The 20,815-nt window shown below is 41.1% G+C and overlaps 1 protein-coding gene and 1 long non-coding RNA gene across 2 annotated transcripts in view; both read left to right on the forward strand.

The window, feature by feature from the left end:
* LOC138966286 (uncharacterized) overlaps positions 1-20,815 on the forward strand; it is a 470,291-nt gene that overhangs the window by 222,584 nt on the left and 226,892 nt on the right. The gene's annotated exons all lie outside the window — the stretch shown is intronic.
* LOC138965924 (AF4/FMR2 family member lilli-like) overlaps positions 1-20,815 on the forward strand; it is a 72,835-nt gene that overhangs the window by 35,907 nt on the left and 16,113 nt on the right. The window contains exons 4-8 of the mRNA XM_070338004.1: positions 7,969-9,619; positions 13,187-13,566; positions 17,494-17,651; positions 19,016-19,110; positions 19,927-19,994. Coding sequence (XP_070194105.1) covers positions 7,969-9,619; positions 13,187-13,566; positions 17,494-17,651; positions 19,016-19,110; positions 19,927-19,994 — 2,352 coding nt within the window. The remainder of the gene's footprint in view (positions 1-7,968; positions 9,620-13,186; positions 13,567-17,493; positions 17,652-19,015; positions 19,111-19,926; positions 19,995-20,815) is intronic.

Genomic DNA, 20,815 nt, shown 5'->3' on the forward strand with positions numbered 1-20,815 from the left:
TAAAGAGAGAGAGAGAGAGAGAGAGAGAGAGAGAGAGAGAGAGAGAGAGAGAGAGAGAGAGAGAGAGAGAGAGAGAGAGAGAGAGAGAGAGAGAGAGAGAGAGAGAGAGAGAGAGAGAGAGAACGAACAAACAAACGAACTTTATTTTACAAAGATAAAGGAGAGACAGAGAGACAGAGAGAGTAAGCATAGGAAGACTTTTTTTCCCAAGAAAGAGCACAGGTCGCGTCCTCATAGTGTAGTTTTATGTAGCGCGTCTTGCTCTACAAACCCACAGCCTTCCAACGGCCTTGTACTCTACACACAGATACATCCATCACTTTCCTCTCCCTTTAAACCTCAACTGGTTCACTGTAAACCCCACGACATTAATTGAAGACTGGCGATCCACTCCTCTTCCGCCCTAACCAACTTAAAACGTTTCTTCGATGAAGGTGTACTATGGCAACGGGACTGCTGTTTATCGCCTAATTTTAATTGGCGAAAAAGTGGGTGGTTTTATGTTTTGTTATTTTTGGTTAATTTCTTCTTTTTTTTTGGGGGGGGGGTAACTTTGTGGTATTGCATGACAGATTTAATACAGAGAACAAGCTTTTTGAAAGTAGTGTTAATGATAAAGGTACACTCAAAGAAGAAATGTAAACAAAGAAAGAAAAGAAAAATACAGAGAATAAATCTCTACGTTTTACACGTCTTTGTGTTGACACAAATCTGGTTAGGTGGAATCTTTTGTGTGTGTAGTTCATCCGTTCTAGCCTTGACGTGGCCTTTTCCCCACACGGATCCTCATCAATTTTAATCATATGTGACCCTCCACCACGGAATGAGTCGCATGTCACCTTTGCATGATTTTCATATTTGTACATTTTCCTAAACAGTTTTTTATGCTCTATCCAGTGGTGAAAACCGTTTTAGAAAAGAGCGAAAACTGTTTGAGTTATAAGCCTGTGACTAAGGTGACCCTCACACTGTTACAAGACACTTCCCGGACTTATATTAAGCCTAACGCAGAACCGCGCGAGGTGACATGCGACTCATTTCGTGGTGGAGGGTCACATATTTCAGATGTGTTTTCTGTTGGCTAACTATTTCAACGTTTGTATTTTCAGATGCATTGAATAAAGGGTTTTACAGCTATTATTTTGTGTCGTCTGTATACTCGACAAATGTGTTATCCCTTTGATAAAGATACGGAGGTTCGCAAGTATAATTTAGAACTCTGACAAGGAAAAACAGATTGTTTTTAACTTTTTCGAACACGGAAGAAGCAAACTTATTTGTTGACAATTAGTCACACATATTTGTTTCAGTAATATTCGTCAGGTGTACGTATGTCATGAGCTACACACCACCGCCTTCGAGAAACAAAATAATGTCCTGGCGTTTTGGGGACCAATATAGGTGGTGATTATAGGATAGCAAATCCGCTGGTAAAGACCATAATAATCAGTTATCTCGTCTCCGTGAGTGACAGCCAGGCAGGTGGAAGAGTCATGTAGGTATCGGGCAAATGACAACATTACTGTCCGGTAGACACAGCCCTCTCCTCGGGACGCCCCTATTAAGCATTTTTGTTGTCAAGCAATGAAAAGTTATGATTACACTGTTTAGCTCTTCAGTGACGACAAATCTGTTCAGGGGGAAAGGGGAGTGGTGGGGGGGGGGGGGGGTGTTGCTAGAAATCTCTCCAGGAGGCTTTCTAATTACTTTTTGTTATAGCTATCTTGTAAGCCATCATACATCTGTTCAGGTTTAAGATAAGAGCGTCATTCCAAAATTGTACACTCACCACTAGACAGCAGCCTGGCTAATTTCTGGGCAGAGAAGATTGTTAATTAGTTTATTTATTTATATTATATTTGTTGATGATTTTTCTTTTCAACTGACACCTCTGTCAGTTTACGAGTTAAATTTAAGAAAAAAATCCCGCTCGGCATAGGAAGCAGCTAGCTTGGCTGTTGACTTTTGTATATGGCTGACTGTAAGGATGCTCGAGATTGTCCTTTGTAAAAGCTGAGCAAATCTGTGAAGATTTCCAAGATAATCTCTACGGGGAGGAAGGTGTCTTTTAGCTATCTGATGTCTCCGTCGTTTCGCTTTTCTCCGGGCATAACAATGAAGAGTTATTATTATTGCAGTCAAAGCCTTTAATTGCGCCATCGGGGGTTTAATGGCTGACTTTCGGCGAAGTCTGTTCCCCCCTTTTTACATTTAGTCAAGTTTTGACTAAATGTTTTAACGTAGGGGGGGGAATCGAGACGAGGGTGTGGTGTATGTGTGTGTGTGTGTGCGTGTGTGTGTGTGTAGAGCGATTCAGACTAAACTACTGGGCCGATCTTTATGAAATTTGACATGAGAGTTCCTGGGTATGATATCCCCGGACGTTTTTTTCCTTTTTTCGATAAATACCTTTGATGACGTCATATCCGGCTTTTTGTAAAAGTTGAGGCGGCACTGTCACACCCTCATTTTTCAATTAAATTGATTGAAATTTTGGCCAAGCAATCTTCGACGAAGGCCGGGGTTTGGTATTGCATTTCAGCTTGGTGGCTTAAAAACTAATGAGTGAGTTTGGTCATTAACAAGAAGAGCAAACGCTCGATCGAGTCACTTTCGCAGTTCTGAATATTATATGAGGCATCAGATGGACAGGAAGAAATTGCTATTCACAACACAATGAGTCACGTTCACATAAAATTTGAGCCCGGTCACTTTTATAGTTTCCGAGAAAAGCCCAACGTTAAGTTGTGTGTTGCCGAACAGAAAAGGCTAGTTATCTCCCTTGTTTTTCTGATAACGTTCGTAAAAGGCTACAGATGTAAATACTTTGATGTAAAGAATAATCCTACAAAGTTTCAATCACATCCAATGAACTTTGTCAAAGATATAAAATGTCTAATTTTTCCTTTGACGCTGACCTGTGACCTTGAAAAAGGTCAAAGGTCAACGAAACCATCGTTAAAGTGTAGAGGTCATTGGAGGTCACGACTAAACAAAATATGAGCCCGATCGCTTTGATAGTTTCCGAGAAAAGTTTGTCAAAGATATAAAATGTCTAATTTTTCCTTTGACGCTGACCTGTGACCTTGAAAAAGGTCAAAGGTCAACGAAACCATCGTTAAAGTGTAGAGGTCATTGGAGGTCACGACTAAACAAAATATGAGCCCGATCGCTTTGATAGTTTCCGAGAAAAGTCCAACGTTAAGGTGGTGTCTACGGCCGGCCGGCCGGCCGGCCGGCCGGACGGCCGGCCGGCCGGCCGGACAGACTAACACTGACCGATTACATAGAGTCACTTTTTCTCAAGTGACTCAAAAATCGGAAACTTGTAATTAAAATTATTTTTTTATTAAACGATCTAAAAACAATTTCATCTTATTCTTCGTCATTTTCTGATTCCAAAAACATATACATATGTTATATTTGGATTAAAAACAATCTCTGAAAATTAAAAATATAAAAATTATGATCAAAATTACATTTCCGAAATCGATTTAAAAACTATTTCATCTTATTCCTTGTCGGTTCCTGATTCCAAAAACATATAGATATGATATGTTTGGATTAAAAACACGCTCAGAAAGTTAAAACGAAGAGAGGTACAGTAAAGCGTGCTATGAAGCACAGCGCAACCGCTGCCGCGCCAAACAGGCTCGTCACTTTCACTGCGTTTTGCACTCGCGGCGGACTACGTTCAGTTTCATTCTGTGAGTTCCACAGCTTGACTAAATGTAGTAATTTCGCCTTACGCGACTTGTTTGTTCTCGCCTTGCTGAGGTCGCATGATGTTTTCCTGCTGTTTTTAGTGGCATATTATTGGCTCTGACAACTCGCTACATGCAGTACCGTCTTGACCTGTTAAGGTACAGGTCATGCGGACTTAGACTACTTCTCTTTTGGTCGTAGGAAAAAGGGTGAGCGACAAGACAGACAAGACAGAGAAAAAGAGAGAGAGAGAGAGAGAGAGAGAGAGAGAGAGAGAGAGAGAGAGAGAGAGAGAGAGAGAGAGAGAGAGAGAGAGAGAGAGAGAGAGAGAGAGAGAGAGAGAGAGAGAGAGAGAGAGAGAGAGAGAGAGAGAGAGAGAGAGAGAGAGAGAGAGAGAGAGAGAGAGAGAGAGAGAGAGAGAACTCAGAACTTTTCAGAACTCAGAATTTTTATTGTAAACCACACTGTTGTGTTTGTACAAGGGGGGAGTAGAGTTTCCATTTCAATGTATACTCTCTCAGAGACAAGTAAGAACAAGTGCATAATACAGTGCTAAGGGTTGAAACATATCGATCGGAAATCATTTACACACATTCATTTTAGCCTAGCAGTTGCTGTCGATGCCTGAATGCATAAAATGTATACCGGGAGAGTGCCCACAACCTACTTTTGTTTTGTGTTAGTAGTATCTGCATTGACGAGTTTTCGAGTTGACCAATTTCAAAGACATTTTCCAAGTAAGTTTCTCTTATATCCGAGTATACTGGGCACTTAAAAAGAAAGTGGTGCTCGTTTTCGTGAGGGTATCTGCAAAGTGGGCAAACATGGGAACCGTTTGCAGAGTATCTCTGTTTGTTGCACATCAAGGGTGAAACCCCAAGTCTGAATTTTGTGAACACTTTTTGAATATATGGATTGTCTATTTGGTCAAGGTACCTTTCTCTTCCAAAATCAGGTTTAAACAATTTGTATGTGTCATACCTCTCACTGTCTTCCAGCTTACTATGCCAGTTCTGGATAAAGCAGTCTTTTAGGCGTTGTTGAAAAGCCTTGATAAAGTGTTTTTCGTTGCCGACATAGCCGTACGTCCACACATGTCCAAACCCATTTTCACATAGGAGGTTCCTGACCCTAGCGGACCAATTGTCTGTCCCTCTGTCTGCCATGTTCCTCATCATCACATGGGCCATTTTTACATATCTTGTGTTGGGGAGGCGATTTAGCCGCAACCAGTATTTAACGCATCTGGTAGCAGCGAGAACTGATAGGGGAAATCTACCGAGTTCTCCGTATACCATGCAGTTGGGACTTTGAGGGGAAACACCTATTATCCGTTTGCATGCGAACATGTGTACCTTTTCAATGTTAGAGCAATCAAAACAACCCCACATTTCTGAACCGTATAGCAATATGGGGGTAATCTGTGTATCAAAGAGTGTGAAAAAAAGGTTTAGATCATAACATCCAATATTCCACAGAACTCTAAAAATGTCGATAACACCACGCTTAGCTCGTACAATAGAGTCTTCAAAGCATCGTTGGATGGAAACTTTGGTGGTCAAGGTTAAGCCGAGATATTTATACGAGTTGGTAACGTACATGTTGTCGTGACCAAATGTCCAGGCTTCGTTTTTCCCCAAGTATCCACCGTTGCGAAATACCAACACTTTTGTTTTTTCTTTGTTTACCTTTAAACCTAATCTGTTGGCAACTTCATGCAATATATTTAGCTGGTTTTGTAGTCCCACCGGTGTCACTGAGAGCAATGCTATGTCGTCAGCAAACATCATGATAAATAGTTCAATTTCACCCGGAAGAAGTTGAATTCCATGCCTCCCTTTTAGAATCATTTCAGACGCAAGTTCGTTAATCAAAAAAGAGAACAGGCTTGGGCTTGCCAAGCATCCTTGTTTGAGACCTTGCATACACTCAAAAAAGGCCGTGTAGTCAGAGTTACACCGAACACAAGATAATACGTTTGAGTACATTGCTCTGAGTGTTTGAAGCATTTTTCCCCCAATGCCGATCTTGAGCAGTACATTCCATAGTACATCTCTTTTGACAGTGTCGAACGCCTTTTGAAAGTCCACAAAGGCCACATACAGTTTCTTGTGTTGTTTAAGTTGCTTGCTTACAGCTGCGTATAACGTGAAAATATGGTCCACTGTCGTATACCCTTTTCTGAACCCAGCTTGGGACTCAGACATGACATTGTTCATTTCAGCCCACTTAGTCAATCTATTGTTAATGATGGCAGTATACAGTTTACTGACACAGCTTAGCAGCGACACGCCCCTGTAATTGTCAGGGTTCTCATCGTTGCCTTTTTTGAAGATTGGGTGAATAATGGCTTTGGCCCACTCAGCTGGGTATGTTCCTGTGCGGAACAGTTTGTTAAAAAGCTCTACCAGGTAAGTAGTAACATCATCACCTGCGATGCGAAGCAACTCGTTTGGGATTTCATCTATACCGGTTGCTTTGCCCTTTTTCAGCCCTCTAATGGCTTCTCTTACCTCTCCTTCAGATATATCTTTATTTAGCTCGTCCATGTCGAGGTCCGGAACCTCTTCCGCGGGTAACTCGGTTTGTTGAACTGGAGTCGCTCCAGCAGCTAAATTATTAAACACGCCGTTAAAATGGTTAAACCAGTCATCTTTACTAATGCTAGGCGAGCTTCTTCCCTTTCTCTTGAATTTTCTAATTTCCCTCCAAAAGCTTTGAGGGTCATGAATGCTGGCAAGTAAAAGTGACACTTTGTTCTGTTTAAATGTAATCTTTTTATTTTTCAGCAGCTGGTTGTGCTTCTTCCTTTCATCTAAATATACCGTTTTACATCGCTCTGCTTCTTTTTCACATTCTTTAAAACTGATTTTATCTGTTCTCTTCTCCATGTCAAGAGCTGTTTTGTTTTTCTTGTACCTTCGAAGAGCTTTTCGTGTCAACCTTTTTTGCTGTTGACATTCAAAGTCAAACCATTTGTTTTTCTCACCGACCGAAACAGAACCATTCTTAACAGTAATTTCCATTGGCTTAGTTACCTCCTTAAGGGCACGGGTGAACAACTTTACTGATCCATCGATATCCCCACTTATCATCTGCCCCGCCTCTTCGAGTTTACCAGCGAATGATTCCGAGTCAATAAGCTCTCTTACCTCATGTTCTTTATGTGTATCCCATGACATCTTAACTCGTACCCCTTTCTTTGTTTCGTTTTCTGTTTGCCCTGTGTTCTTGTTGGTGGGGCCTATAAGTGTTAAGCATAGCGGCATATGGGGGGATTCAATTCTCTCTTCGACGGTCAAGTCCAGGCAGAGGGATGATAGAGAGAGAGAGAGAGAGAGAGAGAGAGAGAGAGAGAGAGATTAGTGCAAAGCTGACTTGGATTTTTATCCGTGAAAGGTGCCTCACACAACAACGTAGTACATGTATAGTCAACATAAATCGAAAGAACACATATGCATAAAATTTAACAAAAAATATAAAATTAAAATCCAAGTAACAACAGACTTGAACCATATTTCTTCAAAAATAAAATAAAATGTTGCACAAATCTGAATAGGCTGTTACTGTTGCTGTTGAAGGTGTCTCAAACAACAAGCTATAAAGACAGACTAGATAGCAGATATTATATATTTTTTTAAAATCTGGATTAAAGGGATTAGTATCACAAAAAGCACGGCATACGCGCCTCACTGATTGTGTTTACTTTGCCTCTCATATTTTACGTAGCCTCAGTCTGCCTGGGTTCTTTGTTAAAAAAACCCAACAAAGCCGAAGGTAAAATAGTGACGTAGGCACATAAACACAGTTTCCATGAATGGTTGCTGGCGTGTTTTTAGTAGCAGAAGAGACATTGTAGCACAAAGAATGTCATTCATTGGTTACTTGTTTGTTGTTGCCATAAGAAAAGTAGTAATAATGGTTTCATTGACACTACACCTACGTACAATGGTACACTGGCACAGACAGTACATACGCACGTGTCTGTTGAATAAATTGAGAGACAAAAACAGACGAACAGGCTGTTAGACCGGCGGGCAGACAGGCAGAGCATACACGTGCGCACGCGCGCGCGAACACACACACACACACACATACACACACACACACACACACACACACACACACACACACACACACACACACACACACACACACACACACACACACACACACACACACACATATATATATATATATATTTGTTCAAACTTTCATTGACCTTAAATACTTCTCTTAACCACTATCCCTTCTCGACAACAGGGCGTAGGGAGCGCGGGACACAGACTTCAAAAGACAACCCCCTCCACCTCCACCACCATCGGGTCACGGGGAGTGGCCGGGAGAAGGCCGAGCCAGCAGAGGATAGGCCAAACCCAGGGGCTACTCCGACGCAGCGAGAGCGAGCCTTGCGGGACATTGACCGAACGATTAATTCCGCACTTCTTGATTGATGACAAACTTCAGCAGCAGCAGCAACAACAACTTGTTCAACATCAGCTGGCTACTACGGCGTCCGTTGTTGTGACTGAGTGCGAAGGGATTTTGGCTGTGAGCGGGGTTCAGACGTCTTCTTCTTCTGCTGCTGTGGGACGATCAAAAGCCAGTAAAGGTTCAGTTGCGGCGCGGCAGAGAGGGGCTCAGAGTGCCGCAGTTTCAGCAGCAGCAGCAGTAGTAGAATCAGCAGCTTCGGCGTTGAACGGTTCAGTGACTCTCACGGCGTCCGTGGTTACAGCCCCTGCTTTGTCACGTGGTCACTGTATCATTTCCTCTTCCTCGCAGCCTACCTTGAGGCTCGCCCCCACCTCCGCCCCCGCCCCCGCCCCCGATCCCCCTGCTCCCGCTAGAGCGCGCGCCAAGGGCCGGGTAGCGAAGGGCGGACAGTCGCGAGCCAAGAGCGGTCAGAAGGACGGGGTCATTAATCGTGGAGGGGCGAAGAACACCGGAAACAACCGACGTCAGAGTAATTCCGCTGCAGCCCCCGCCCCCACCATCATCACCTCGACATCTGTAGCCGCTCCCAGCCCAGCGTCAGCCCCTACCGCCCCCGTCACCACCACCATCCTCCCTCACACCCCCTCTCCCCCGTCAGCATCCCCGGCTGTCTACTCTACCACGCTCTCTCCTGCCACTGTAGCCGCATCCACTGTCGCTCCGGGGGGCGTGTTGACGACTTTTGGAACAGCTACATCCCCGGCTGTGCCCGCCTCCCCGTCCCCTCCCTCAGGGCAAGTGGTGCTCGTGCCATTAGCTCACGTGTCTCTCGATCCAGACAGTCAGGCCGTGGTTCCCGTCGCAAGCAGCAGCCTTCCCAGCACTCCGGGAGTTCACCATCATCATCACCAGCAGCAAGACCTCACGGAGGCCGTCAAGCAGACGACCAAAGAGAAGCTGAAGCTGCGCATCGCCGCGCAAACCATCATGACCCAACCGTTAGAACAGCAACAGCACCAGACTGTCGACACTTCGCAAGGTTTGACCCACCAGCAGCAGAAAGCGATCAGACAGACGTTACACCCTGACCACGCGGTCACCTACCAGCAACAGTACCAGCTACAGCAACAGCAACTTCATCAGCAGCAGCAGCAACACCTACACCATCAGACCCCCTCCCCAGATCAAGCCCTGGCGTATCTGAGCGAAGACGAACTCTCCACCATGAACGGGGGTGGAAAGTTCGGAGGATCTTTGCCCACCATTAAGAGGGAGGATCAGTTCTTGGACTATGACACTCAGTTCCCCCCTCCCTACAGCACCGCAGGTGGTTCCATGCAGGTGCTCTACAACTCCGTGCCCATGGCATCCAGCAACGGCATGGCAACGGGCAACCACGCGGGGATGGTTGCCATGGCGGTCAACGGGGAGAGTCACCCGGCTTTGACGGAAGCAGATCTCATCTCGCAGATCAGTTCAGGTGAGTTTTGAAAACCTTTTCAGAATAACTTCTTTTTCTTGTATTTGTTTCTCTCTTTTTTTTTTTTTTAAGAGAAAGACCGATGTCTTTGGTTATCTCCTATGTATCAGGTACTTCAACATAGATTTTGCTTTGCCGTTATTTTCTATTCCTGTTTCATGATAGCGAATAAATACCCTTTCGATTTCTAATGTGTGCATGTTTTTGTCTCTAATTAAACGTTCCATTAACTTAGCTTTCTCATTCACTTTCAACTTTCTTTTTGCTGTCCCCCTTTTTTCACATTTTGATTACTCGGCTGCTTCTGTACTTTCTCTCCCTCTCTGTGTCTGTCTTTTTGTCTGTCTCTGTCTTTGTGTCTATCTTTTTGTCTATCTTTTTGTCTGTCTTCTTGTCCTTTTGTCTGTCTGTCTGTCTCTCTCTCTCTGTCTGTCTCTCTCTCTCTGTCTGTCTCTCTGTCTCTTTCTCTCTGTCTCTCTCTGTCTGTCCCTCTCTGTCTGTCCCTCTTTCTCTCTCTCTCTCTCTCTCTCTCTCTCTCTCTCTCTCTCTCTCTCTCTCTCTCATTCAAGTGGCAGGCACAATTACAGCATATTTGCAAGAAAGTAGCCAAGAACGTTTTCCTCCTATCCAAGTTGAAGCAATTTACGGACAGAAGGACTCTGGAAATGTTCCACCATGCTCAGCCTCACATTAATTATGTTTCGACGCTCTGGGATGGCAGCAGTGATGTCCACTTGAAAAAGTTAGACTCTCTCTATCGTCGCTCGGCCAAACTCATCGTAAAGGATAATGCCTCAACAGATATGAAATTAAAAATGCTTAACTTTCTTCCACTGGAAAAGCATCTCAAGTTAAACAAAGCCATTTTCATGCATAAATTGTATTACGGTAAAGTGCCGATTTACATTACATCATTATCTAATAAAGCTACCCACAGATATGGGTCGGTCAACTTGATCCCACCGATTCCACGAATTGACCTGTATAAGACCAGTTTTGCTTTTTCGGGTACTTCAGTTTGGAATTCGCTTCCATCATCCTTTAAGCACTTAAAGTCATTACAAAGTTTTTAAAAATGTGTTAAAAACCACTTAATGTCTGAGTAGTTTAACGCCTTTTGATTTACCACACTTAGTATTACGTCAAAGATATGCTGTGCATTGTATGTTCTGAACATATTTTTGTTGTACTATTGCTACATGTTCGATTGCTACCAGCTTGTATTTATAATTACCTGCATAGTATGCATTTGATTTTATGAATAACCACATATGTATGCTCTTCATGCCTCATCTTCATCATCATCATTATCATCATCATCATCGTCATCATCATCATCATCATCATCGTTATCTTTATTATCACGTGCTGAAGTTTTCCGACCTCCTTTTGTTGGTTAACTTTTTAACTTTTTAATTTTTAATTTTTTAATTATATCATTGTGTGTCTATGCGTCCCAAGGACAGATTGTAAGAAAAGGCGTAGCCTTAAATCTTAATCCTTGTTAAATAAAGTTCAATTCAATTCAATTGGGGTGTGCACGTTAAAGATCCCACGATTGACAAAAGGGTCTTTCCTGGCAAAATTGTATAGGCATAGATAAAAATGTCCACCAAAATACCCGTGTGACTTGGAATAATAGGCCGTGAAAAGTAGGATATGCGCCGAAATGGCTGCGATCTGCTGGCCGATGTGAATGCGTGATGTATTGTGTAAAAAAAATTCCATCTCACACGGCATAAATAAATCCCTGCGCCTTGAATATATGCGCGATATAAATTGCATAAAAATGAAAATAAAAATAAAAAATAAATCCCTGCGCTTAGAACTGTACTCACGGAATACGCGCGATATAAACCTCATATTGATTGATTGATTGATATTGATTGATTGATTGAATTCTCTCTCTCTCTCTCTCTCTCTCTCTCTCTCTCTCTCTCTCTCTCTCTCTCTCTCTCTCTCTCTCTCTCTCTCTCTCTCTCTCTCTCTCTCTCTCTCTCTCAAGTATACCCTTCCCTTCTAGTGTAGGCGGCAAACTGAATAGCATTTTCATCAGCAAACAGAATAGAGAAGCTTTAAAAAGATCTACGATACCAAAGCATTTAAATGATATGAATACATAGCACACTATTGACACACGCGCGGGAGGCTATATACAATGTGACATATTTGATCTCAGCCCCATCTTTTCCCTATGGGATGCTGGTTTAATATTTACCTGAATATCGCTCGCGACCCATCGTGCAAAAATTGACGGTACGGGCGTTCTGAAATAATTGACATTCACTTTGGGAAATTCTACCGAAGCTGCAGTACTTTTAGGCTTGGAAAGTTGAACGTTGTGTTTCGTGGTTTGCTTACTGTAATAGACAGAAAGCATTCATTCTTGGAAGTCCGGTGCATGTGGCAATGTGAACGATAATATTTGAATTGTATATGAACTTTCAGTAGTTATGCTCGTTTGACCTGTATATAGAGAATACTACATGGCTTGCTGTGTCATTCCAGATTTACACGAGTTTGTTTTTTTAAATATTGAACTGCGAGCGAAAGCGAGCTGTTCACTATTTGAAAAAGCAACGAGTGTAAATCTGGTACGACACAGCAAGCCATTGTAGTATTCTGTTTATCCTACATACTGTACTTCCGTATATTTGACTGAACATGTCCTGCAGTCGAGGCAGCTAAATTGAAGACGCTTGTTTTGGAACCTCGATCTCTTCTAAAGCCTCGTGCAATCTATTACCTCAAAGCAAAGAAACGTCACTCTGAAAGTGTGGCGTGACGTGTTTGTTCTAAATATTCATCGAGGGTAATTAGCGAGCGCAATTTTTTTTCTATGATGACGTTTGTCTCGGTGACTTTGGCATCATAAGCAGCGGAAAAACAGGTCCCTGCCAGACTTGCTTGACATGACCTCATTTACATGATATACACACGTGTGATTTGAACGATTATTATCTCACGAGTGTCTCTCTCACGTATGTAGGATAATCAGTCATATTCAAGCTGTCACAAACACGAGGAAAAGTGTATAATTATGAGGACCTGGTGGTGTAATGCCTTGCCAAACGTAATTTTGCAGAGACTGAGCTAGGCTCAAGAAATTGTACATTGAAAGTTAATTTTCTTAATCAGTGAATTAGACCGTTTGAGTCTGTAAGAGCAACGGTTTTCTTGCAACATAATTTGATTTTAGATTGGTCAAAATCTGGACGTGTTTTTCACGCCATTCAAACAAGCGCGACCTGTAATGTCAGATTTAAATGCGTCAGGTACAGATGATCTGGTTTATAAAACTTGGATTTTGTGTCAAAAATGACCATAATGCACACTTGGACTTGTCCATTTTGTGAAATGTATAACAACCTCACGTAGCAAACAATCGGTAATTTCAGATGAGATTTCCGCGCGCAATTCAAGCAACTGCGACCTGTAATTTCAGATTTAAATGCGTCAGGTAAGCTTACTGATGATCTGGTTTAAGCTTGGCCAAGAAGCACGAAAATGCACACGTTGAAATGTTTAGCAACCTCAAATCACGTTCATCTTTTTTTTCCCTTTCAGAACCAGTTCTAGTACAGTCTCAGTTCCTTCACCTCCTACAACCGCTCGACATGGGACAAACCACGCAACAACAGCAGCAACAACAGCAACAACAGCAACTCGCCAACGGCTACTACAACAACAACGACAGTCTGTACATCTACACCGGCGCCACCACCAACAACAACAACATCAGCAAAGTGGACGACGGGCTCCTCGACATGGATCCAGAGAAAGGTGTGATGCGCTATGTACAGCAACAACAACAGCAGCAACCGTTGCACGATCACTATGGTTACGGAACCACGTATCACCAGTATATGAGCGCGGGGGCGGTGGATACATCGCCGGATAGTGGGATTAGCAACGACCCGGGGTTGTCGCCCAATGCTGCTGTTTTGGTAAGTTGTGTGTGTTTGTGTGTGTGTGTGTACTTGTTTATGTTCTTTGATTTAATCGTATTTATCTGATTTCATTTTATTGTATTTTATTTGTTATTTTATTCTGATCTTAAGCTTGTTTTATTTTTATTTTTATTTATTTTTAAGGAGTTGGTCGGTTGGTTGATTGGTTGGTTGGTTATCTGATAATCGTTCTCGTAATATGATTACTCTTTTTGGTCTTTTTATGATTGAGTCATTCTGTCTGTGTTGCTGTCAGTCCGTGTGGCTTTCTATCTGTCGTTCAGTTTATGAATCTGTTTTTCTATCAATTGTTCTGTCGTTCTGTATGTCTGTCTTTCTGTCTGTCCGTCAGTCCGTACATTGTTCCATGAGGGTAACCTCACTGGACTATAAATCTTATCCAATCCAATCCAATCCAATCCATCTGTCTACATATTAAAGTAAAATAATACAATGAAATAACAACAAAAACAAAACGGAACAAAACAAATTTAAAAATCCCTAGCAGCAGTGTATACAATACGCTGTTCTCGCAGTTCTCTCTGTTAGGGCCTACGTCCCTGACTTGCACGGCATGGTGTGCTGAGTAAGATGAGGATAGCACCCACGGCATGGTGTGCTGAGTAAGATGAGGATAGCACCCACGGCAGGTTAATTTCTTCTGTAACATCTCTGAAGATGAGCATAGAAAATAATATCATTTTCCGCCGTCAAAAGGATAAACCCACTAAACTTCTCTTTTAACTTTTCTTTTCAATGTTGACACTGAAACAACATTTTTTTTCACCCGCTTGGTTCTTTTTATATCTTTTTTGAAAATGATTGTTATCTAAGAAGTGCAGACGTTGACGTCTATTGTACCACTAAGCGGCGAACCTATTTAGTTTCATCTTGAGTTTTTTCAACAAAAGATTAGCCGCCACAAGCGCAATGCCGAAAACGCCGAACAAAGTGTGTGTGAGGGAGGAGGGGGACAAAAAGCAGGGTTCAGTGCTCTCTTAAAATGTCTGGAATACACTTTTAGAAATGTAAAACTTTCTCCCCCACGAAAACGGAGTATGGCCGCCTAAAATTGTAAGAAAACAAGCCATTCGTGTAATACCCCACAGGTGCAAACAACAACAGCAACAACAACAACAACAACAACAACAACAACAACAACAACAACAACAACAACAACAACAACAACAACAACAACAATTAAACATAGTGCACGCGGGGTTTGCAGCCCACAACCTCAGAAAAAAATAACACAACAGCAAAGAAAGCTTTAACGTGGAAGAACACAAACGTGTGTCTTTAGTGGTTGGCAGGGCTGGCCACTATACCAGCTTGTCGATGGTTCAATCCTCAGATCTAGCGAGGGATTTAAATCCCAGAGCCAGTTTTGTGAGCGAGCTCTCTGTAATTGTCAAATCGATCCCGCATACGCGTATACGCTTATTACAAAATTACAACTAAAGTCTCGTTACTTGCAAAACAGCAATTCGCGCTTGCAGGAAATAGAGGTTAAAGTTTAAAGAGACTGTGTGACGTCGGTTCAAGAGTCATCTTCGGGAACAGCAAACAATTTAACAAGCAATCAAACTAACAAAGAAATAGACGGACTTCAACCAAACATACTATATCGTTTTCCCTCAGGTTGCCAAACAAGTGTTACAGTTTTATTCCAGTGATATTTCTGTTGCATTTTCTAAATATCCTGGAGAATTATTAATTTTTATGTTAATATTTGAGAGGGTGGGGTTTAGGTTTTGAGGAGATAATTTTCGTGTTTGTTTTGTTTTCCTGGCTACATTTTTATTGTTCCTACTTTTAGTGGTTTGTTTGCATGCCCATGAATCCGCTTGAGTCCAATGTCGTTGCTGGAGCTACTGCAGCTACTGACAGGCAATTATGGCTTCATTGAAACAATCATGACAACAAGAACAATGAAAAGGAGAGAATTAGAGCAATAAACATCAAGTTCTTTTGCCAGAGCGACCTCATTTCAAAGTCACCAAAGACACACCTTTCCTCATAGAAAACACATACGCAGAGCGAATTGACGTCCGTTTATTATTACCTAGGACCAAGAATTTAAAAAGTGGAAACCGAAGGTGGCATAAAAACGTACGAGATATAAATACACCTAGCCACTGATTACTTCCCAGAAGGAAAGAATTCGCGAGGAAAAACAAAGCCCAGAGAACTCGCACGCGACAGAAGTAGCTCGCCTTGATTACTAAGGGAAAGAATTCTGGGACTGGGTTTTATGGGCTTACCAGTGTTTTCGCTCGCGCGGCGGCTTTCATTGCTTTTTACGCGCTACGGGGATCTCTTGTTTCATTGCTTGTTGTAGAAGCTTGTAAAGAGGATTATATGTGAATTACTCGCTCGCAGTTGTCAATGGGTACGCAAAAGATAGTCTTTCAGTTGAGTGTAACTGTCGTTTTTGTACTACAAAGTATCATTGTTGCGATTATGTAGTGCAGACGACTCTCAGCCTATGTTCTTTTCAGTTTCAATGCCCACGTTTTAAGGCATTGCGTGGGTGTTAGATTGGTGTGTGGGTGTGGGTGGGTGGGTGTGTGTGTGTGTGTGGCCAAACTCTTTCTCCGGCTAGAATTATACACTCGCTTCAACTATTAGGAATACGGACTTACATGTGGTTCACCGTTCTAATCCCGCGTTAAATTAGTTCAGACGGTCCCAGAATCCTCGCGATGGCCGTCGACACTCTGAAAACAACAACATATTTTGGTGTTTTATTAAATTAAGAATCATGTTTTTCTCGGTGGACGTAGCGTTATGAACATGCGAACATAGAGTAGCTTAACATTTATGCAAATTAGTATATGACTCCGAACTGTGATGATCACTGTGACCTTCATTATCATTGCTTTTAAATACTGGAAAAAAAAAGTCCACTGTTTTAGGAGAACTACAACAAAAAAACATCAAATACTTTGACTGTTTTCCCAAACCTACGCGTTTTATGTGATGGATTGACACATAGATGAAAATGATCACTCTAAAATTAGGAAGATATTTACATTTATTTAGATAGAGAAACGTTAGCAGGAAAAAAAAACACGTTAGGATATGAAAACAAAAATTATTTGAGATCCATTTACTCATTTCATTTTCATTCATCACAACTAAATATTTGACGTCAAACTGTGGAACATTATTTCAAGTTCAGTGAGAGTAAGTAAATGGTGACAACGGAGGAATGACATTCTATTCTATAAGATGATTTGTTTGGGTTGTCCTTTGCTATAATTTCATTTTATCTTTTCTTTAATTTTGTATCTTCCTGTTTGTCTGTCTGTGTCTGTCTATTTGTGTTTCTTTCTTTCTTTCTTTCTTTCTTTCTTTCTTTCTTTCTTTCTTTCTTTCTTTCTTTCTTTCTTTCTTTCTTTCTTTCTTTTTTTTCTTTATTTATTTCCTTCTTCGTGAGACTTTTTTTTATTTATTCTGTTTTGCTTAAATTGGTATAGGCATGTCAGTGTGTTTACTGTTTCGTTTTATTGATAAATTATTCTTTTACATCTTTTTTTAATTATTCAATCATCCGTACGTTAATAGACGAATGAGCATGTATTCATTCATTTAGACAATTAGCTCATTCATTAATGCATTACTTAATTAATTAATTCATTCGTTCAATCACTAGTATATTGATTCATTCATGTAGCCATTCATCCATTCATTCATTCATCCATTTATGCATTCATTTATTCATTCATCCATTCATCCATTCATTCATTCATTCATTCATCCATTCATTCATTCATTCATTCATTCATTCATCCATTCATTCATTCATCCATTCATTCATTCATGCATTCATTTATGCATTCATTCATTCATTTATTCATTCATTCATCCATTCATTCATCTATTCATCCATTCATTCGTTCATTCATTCCTATTGTGCAGAGTTTAAAGGAGACTGCATTGAACGGAACGGAAGTGGTAGCGTCGAAAGAAAACAAGTCCTTGAAAAGGCGGAAGTCTTCGCAGAATCCTGTGCTTAACAGATCATACTCTTCTGGTTCTGACAAACTTTCGCCTCGAAACCCTTGCATTCAGAAATTGTAAGTACACTTTGAACAGTATGATTGAATACAATTACAACAGTTGTGTTTAAATCTTCCCTTTTATGTCTGTGTGATCTTTCTTCCGTTTTGTCGTTGAATTTTGTAGCATACTTTATATTCATAGTTTTATTTGAAGGGTTTTTTTCGGAACGAAAATAAAAGTGTCTAGTTTTTTTTTCACAATGAAGAATAGGAGTGAGGTGGAATTGATAACAATAACGAGAATACATACGCTTGCAATTGTGTCGTCTACTCAGCCCCAACCCCCCCCCCCCCCCCCCCCCCCGCACGACCCCTCTGATGACTTAACCTATCTTGCAGAAAGGATGATCGACGACTAAATGATTTCTTGGGGAATTGAAGATGTTCCCGTCAGTTCAACACTTTTGTGTTTGTAAAAACGTAGTGAAGTTTATTGTCTTTTATGAAATTTGCTCATTGTGACGGCATACAGTATACGAATCAACGCAGAAGTGTTTATGTTATTCTATTACACGATGTCCTTAGGAAATGAATAACATGAATTATATAATACATTTTGTTTGTGTGTGTGTTATTAAGAAGTCTTCGCCTAACCCAACCCAACTCCCAGAAAATGTTTGACAATGTTGTTACGTGTCCATAAAAGAGATGTGTGTTTCACCGAGTGCTCTAAGTGTAACTACTCAGTAATCCGAAGGAACTGAGTCGTTGTGAAAAATTGCTAGATCGCAAGATCCGAGATTAATGAGTAAAGACTTCCCGGAGAGTTGGCTAAGGACGATGGGTTTTAGATAACAATCTTGTCCTTACCAACCTGTTTTTTAACTCACGGTCGGAACAAGGCTTTTCACAACAAGATATCTGAGACATCTTTGGCTTCACATAGACTTTCTTAAAAAGGTTAGCTTTTTTGTTTGTACCCCCTATAGGATTTAACCAGGCAAGAGGAGATGGCATTATACTAAAGCGAATGTTTTAATCAAGAATAATGGCTGTCGTAACACTAATATCCTTCGTCTCCAAAACGTTTTCTTTGTTAAGAATGTTTCCTGTCTAGAACGGTCGTTTATACCAACATTTTCGAAAATAATGTTGTCATTTAGAATTCGTATTTCAAGCATAACACTGTAATTATGATTAATAACAATAAAATAAGATGCTTTATTGAACTTGAAACTCTTGAAAAACAAAAAAAAATTAAAAAACAAAATGTTTGTGTGTGACATGAGACTTCCCGCATTTATACCTTAAAAAGCTTGATACAAGATTTCAATGATTTCTGTTTATGTTTTCACGTTTAACATTCGTTATACGTATGTTCAAGTCTGTACACAACGTGTTTGCATTTGTTGACGATGTACTCGTGGTGTGTTTCCCAGAGAGACGAACACAACGGGTTACCAGTACTTCCTGGAGTCACCCATCTCCACAACGCAGAGACTCGAAGAGGACCGGGTTACCTATCTCAACAAAAGTAAGTACATATATATATGCACACATTTAATTCATTGTTATGATGTCTTTAACATTTAAACCACAAAAAACACACACACACACAAATGTCTTCAACAGTATTTTTAACAATAATTTTGAGCCAGTTTAGACATCCATTAAATGTACAACATATTCATTTGAATTAAAGCAACGGAGCAGGATGTATGATCCCCCTCATACGTCAGCACTACAGTGGATCCGCCTTTTTAGACCTTCACAAATCTGAGAAAATTGGGTCTTAAAAAAGGAGGAAGTTTTAGAATTTACCGAGGTTATGGACAGAATAATATGACAAAGCAAGGTCTCAAAAAGGAGGAAGTCTCAAATCGGAGGGTCTTAAAAGGGGGGGGGGTTCCACGGTAGTAGTTAGTCCACTGAAACAAAATACAGTACTGTTTCTAATTTGTGTTTTAATCATGAGATACTTAATTTCTGAAAACGGACGTATCATTCAGATAAAACAATGTAAGTCTTTTCTTAAATTTGGTTATGGCCTGGTTCGGCTGACACCTCCGTAAGACAATCGGAAAAGATCATTTGGTCGCTTTTCCGTGTAGAAAGTCAAACCTACGATAATTCAAGGGAGTTAAATCTCCCAACTTCCTTTTCGGTCTTGAACGCAGCGCGATAAGACGTGTTTTTCGCGGAAGAATAAACAGTGTTTAAAGCTACGAATATAACTGGCTCAAATTTTGTCGTTGTTGACATGCTTCCTTTTGTTTTGAAGATTACAACAGGTCTTTTAGCAGTTAATGTTTTGAGTTTGCACCTTACAGTTTGTGTATGTTGTGTGCAGGTCAATATTATCCCCTCACCTTGGAAAACACAACACCTGAGAGAGTCCCTAAAGGTGTCATGTGCAAGGTAAGTTGTGTTGTTTTACAGTAGTATGCTAAGCGTTGTAAGTGTCCGTCGGCGTGTCTATCTGACTAATTGTGACCCTCCACGACGGAATGAGTCGCATGTCACCTTTGCATGATTTTCAGATTTTTACATTTCCCTAAAGAGTTTTTTATGCTCTATCCAGTGGTGAAAACCGTTTTAGAAAAGAGCAAAAACTGTTTGAGTTATAAACCTGTGACTAAGGTGACCCTCACACTGTTACCAGACACTCCCCGGACTTATATTAAGCCTAGCGCAGAACCGCGCGAGGTGACATGCGACTCATTTTGTGGTGGAGGGTCACAATTGTTTGTCAGTGAGTATGTCTGTCTGTACAGGTGCGTAGGCTAATGCCTGTAATTTTCATTCTTTTCTTGTGTGTGTGTGTGTGGGAGAGTGTGTGTGTGTGTGTGTGTGTGTGTGTGTGTGTGTGTGTGTGTGTGTGTGTGTGTGTGTGTGTGTGTGTGTGTGTGTGTGTGCGTGTTTTATCCGTTGTTCTTCTGTGTGTAGGCGTGCTCGTCTTTGTAAGCTTTTTCATAATCTTTCTGTTGGCTATTGTGCTTTTTTGTTATATTTAGTCAAGGGGGAATCGAAACGAGGGTCGTGGTGTATGTGGTGAGTGTGTGTGTGCGTGTGTGTGTGTGTCTGTGTGTCTGTGTGTGTGTGTGTAGAGCGATTCAGACTAAACTACTGGACCGATCTTTATGAAATTTGACATGAGAGTTCCTGGGTATGAAATCCCCGAACGTTTTTTTCATTTTTTTGATAAATGTCTTTGATGACGTCATATCCGGCTTTTCGTG

The sequence above is a fragment of the Littorina saxatilis genome, linkage group LG5, assembly GCF_037325665.1.
Source record: "Littorina saxatilis isolate snail1 linkage group LG5, US_GU_Lsax_2.0, whole genome shotgun sequence".
NCBI lineage: Eukaryota > Metazoa > Mollusca > Gastropoda > Littorinimorpha > Littorinidae > Littorina > Littorina saxatilis.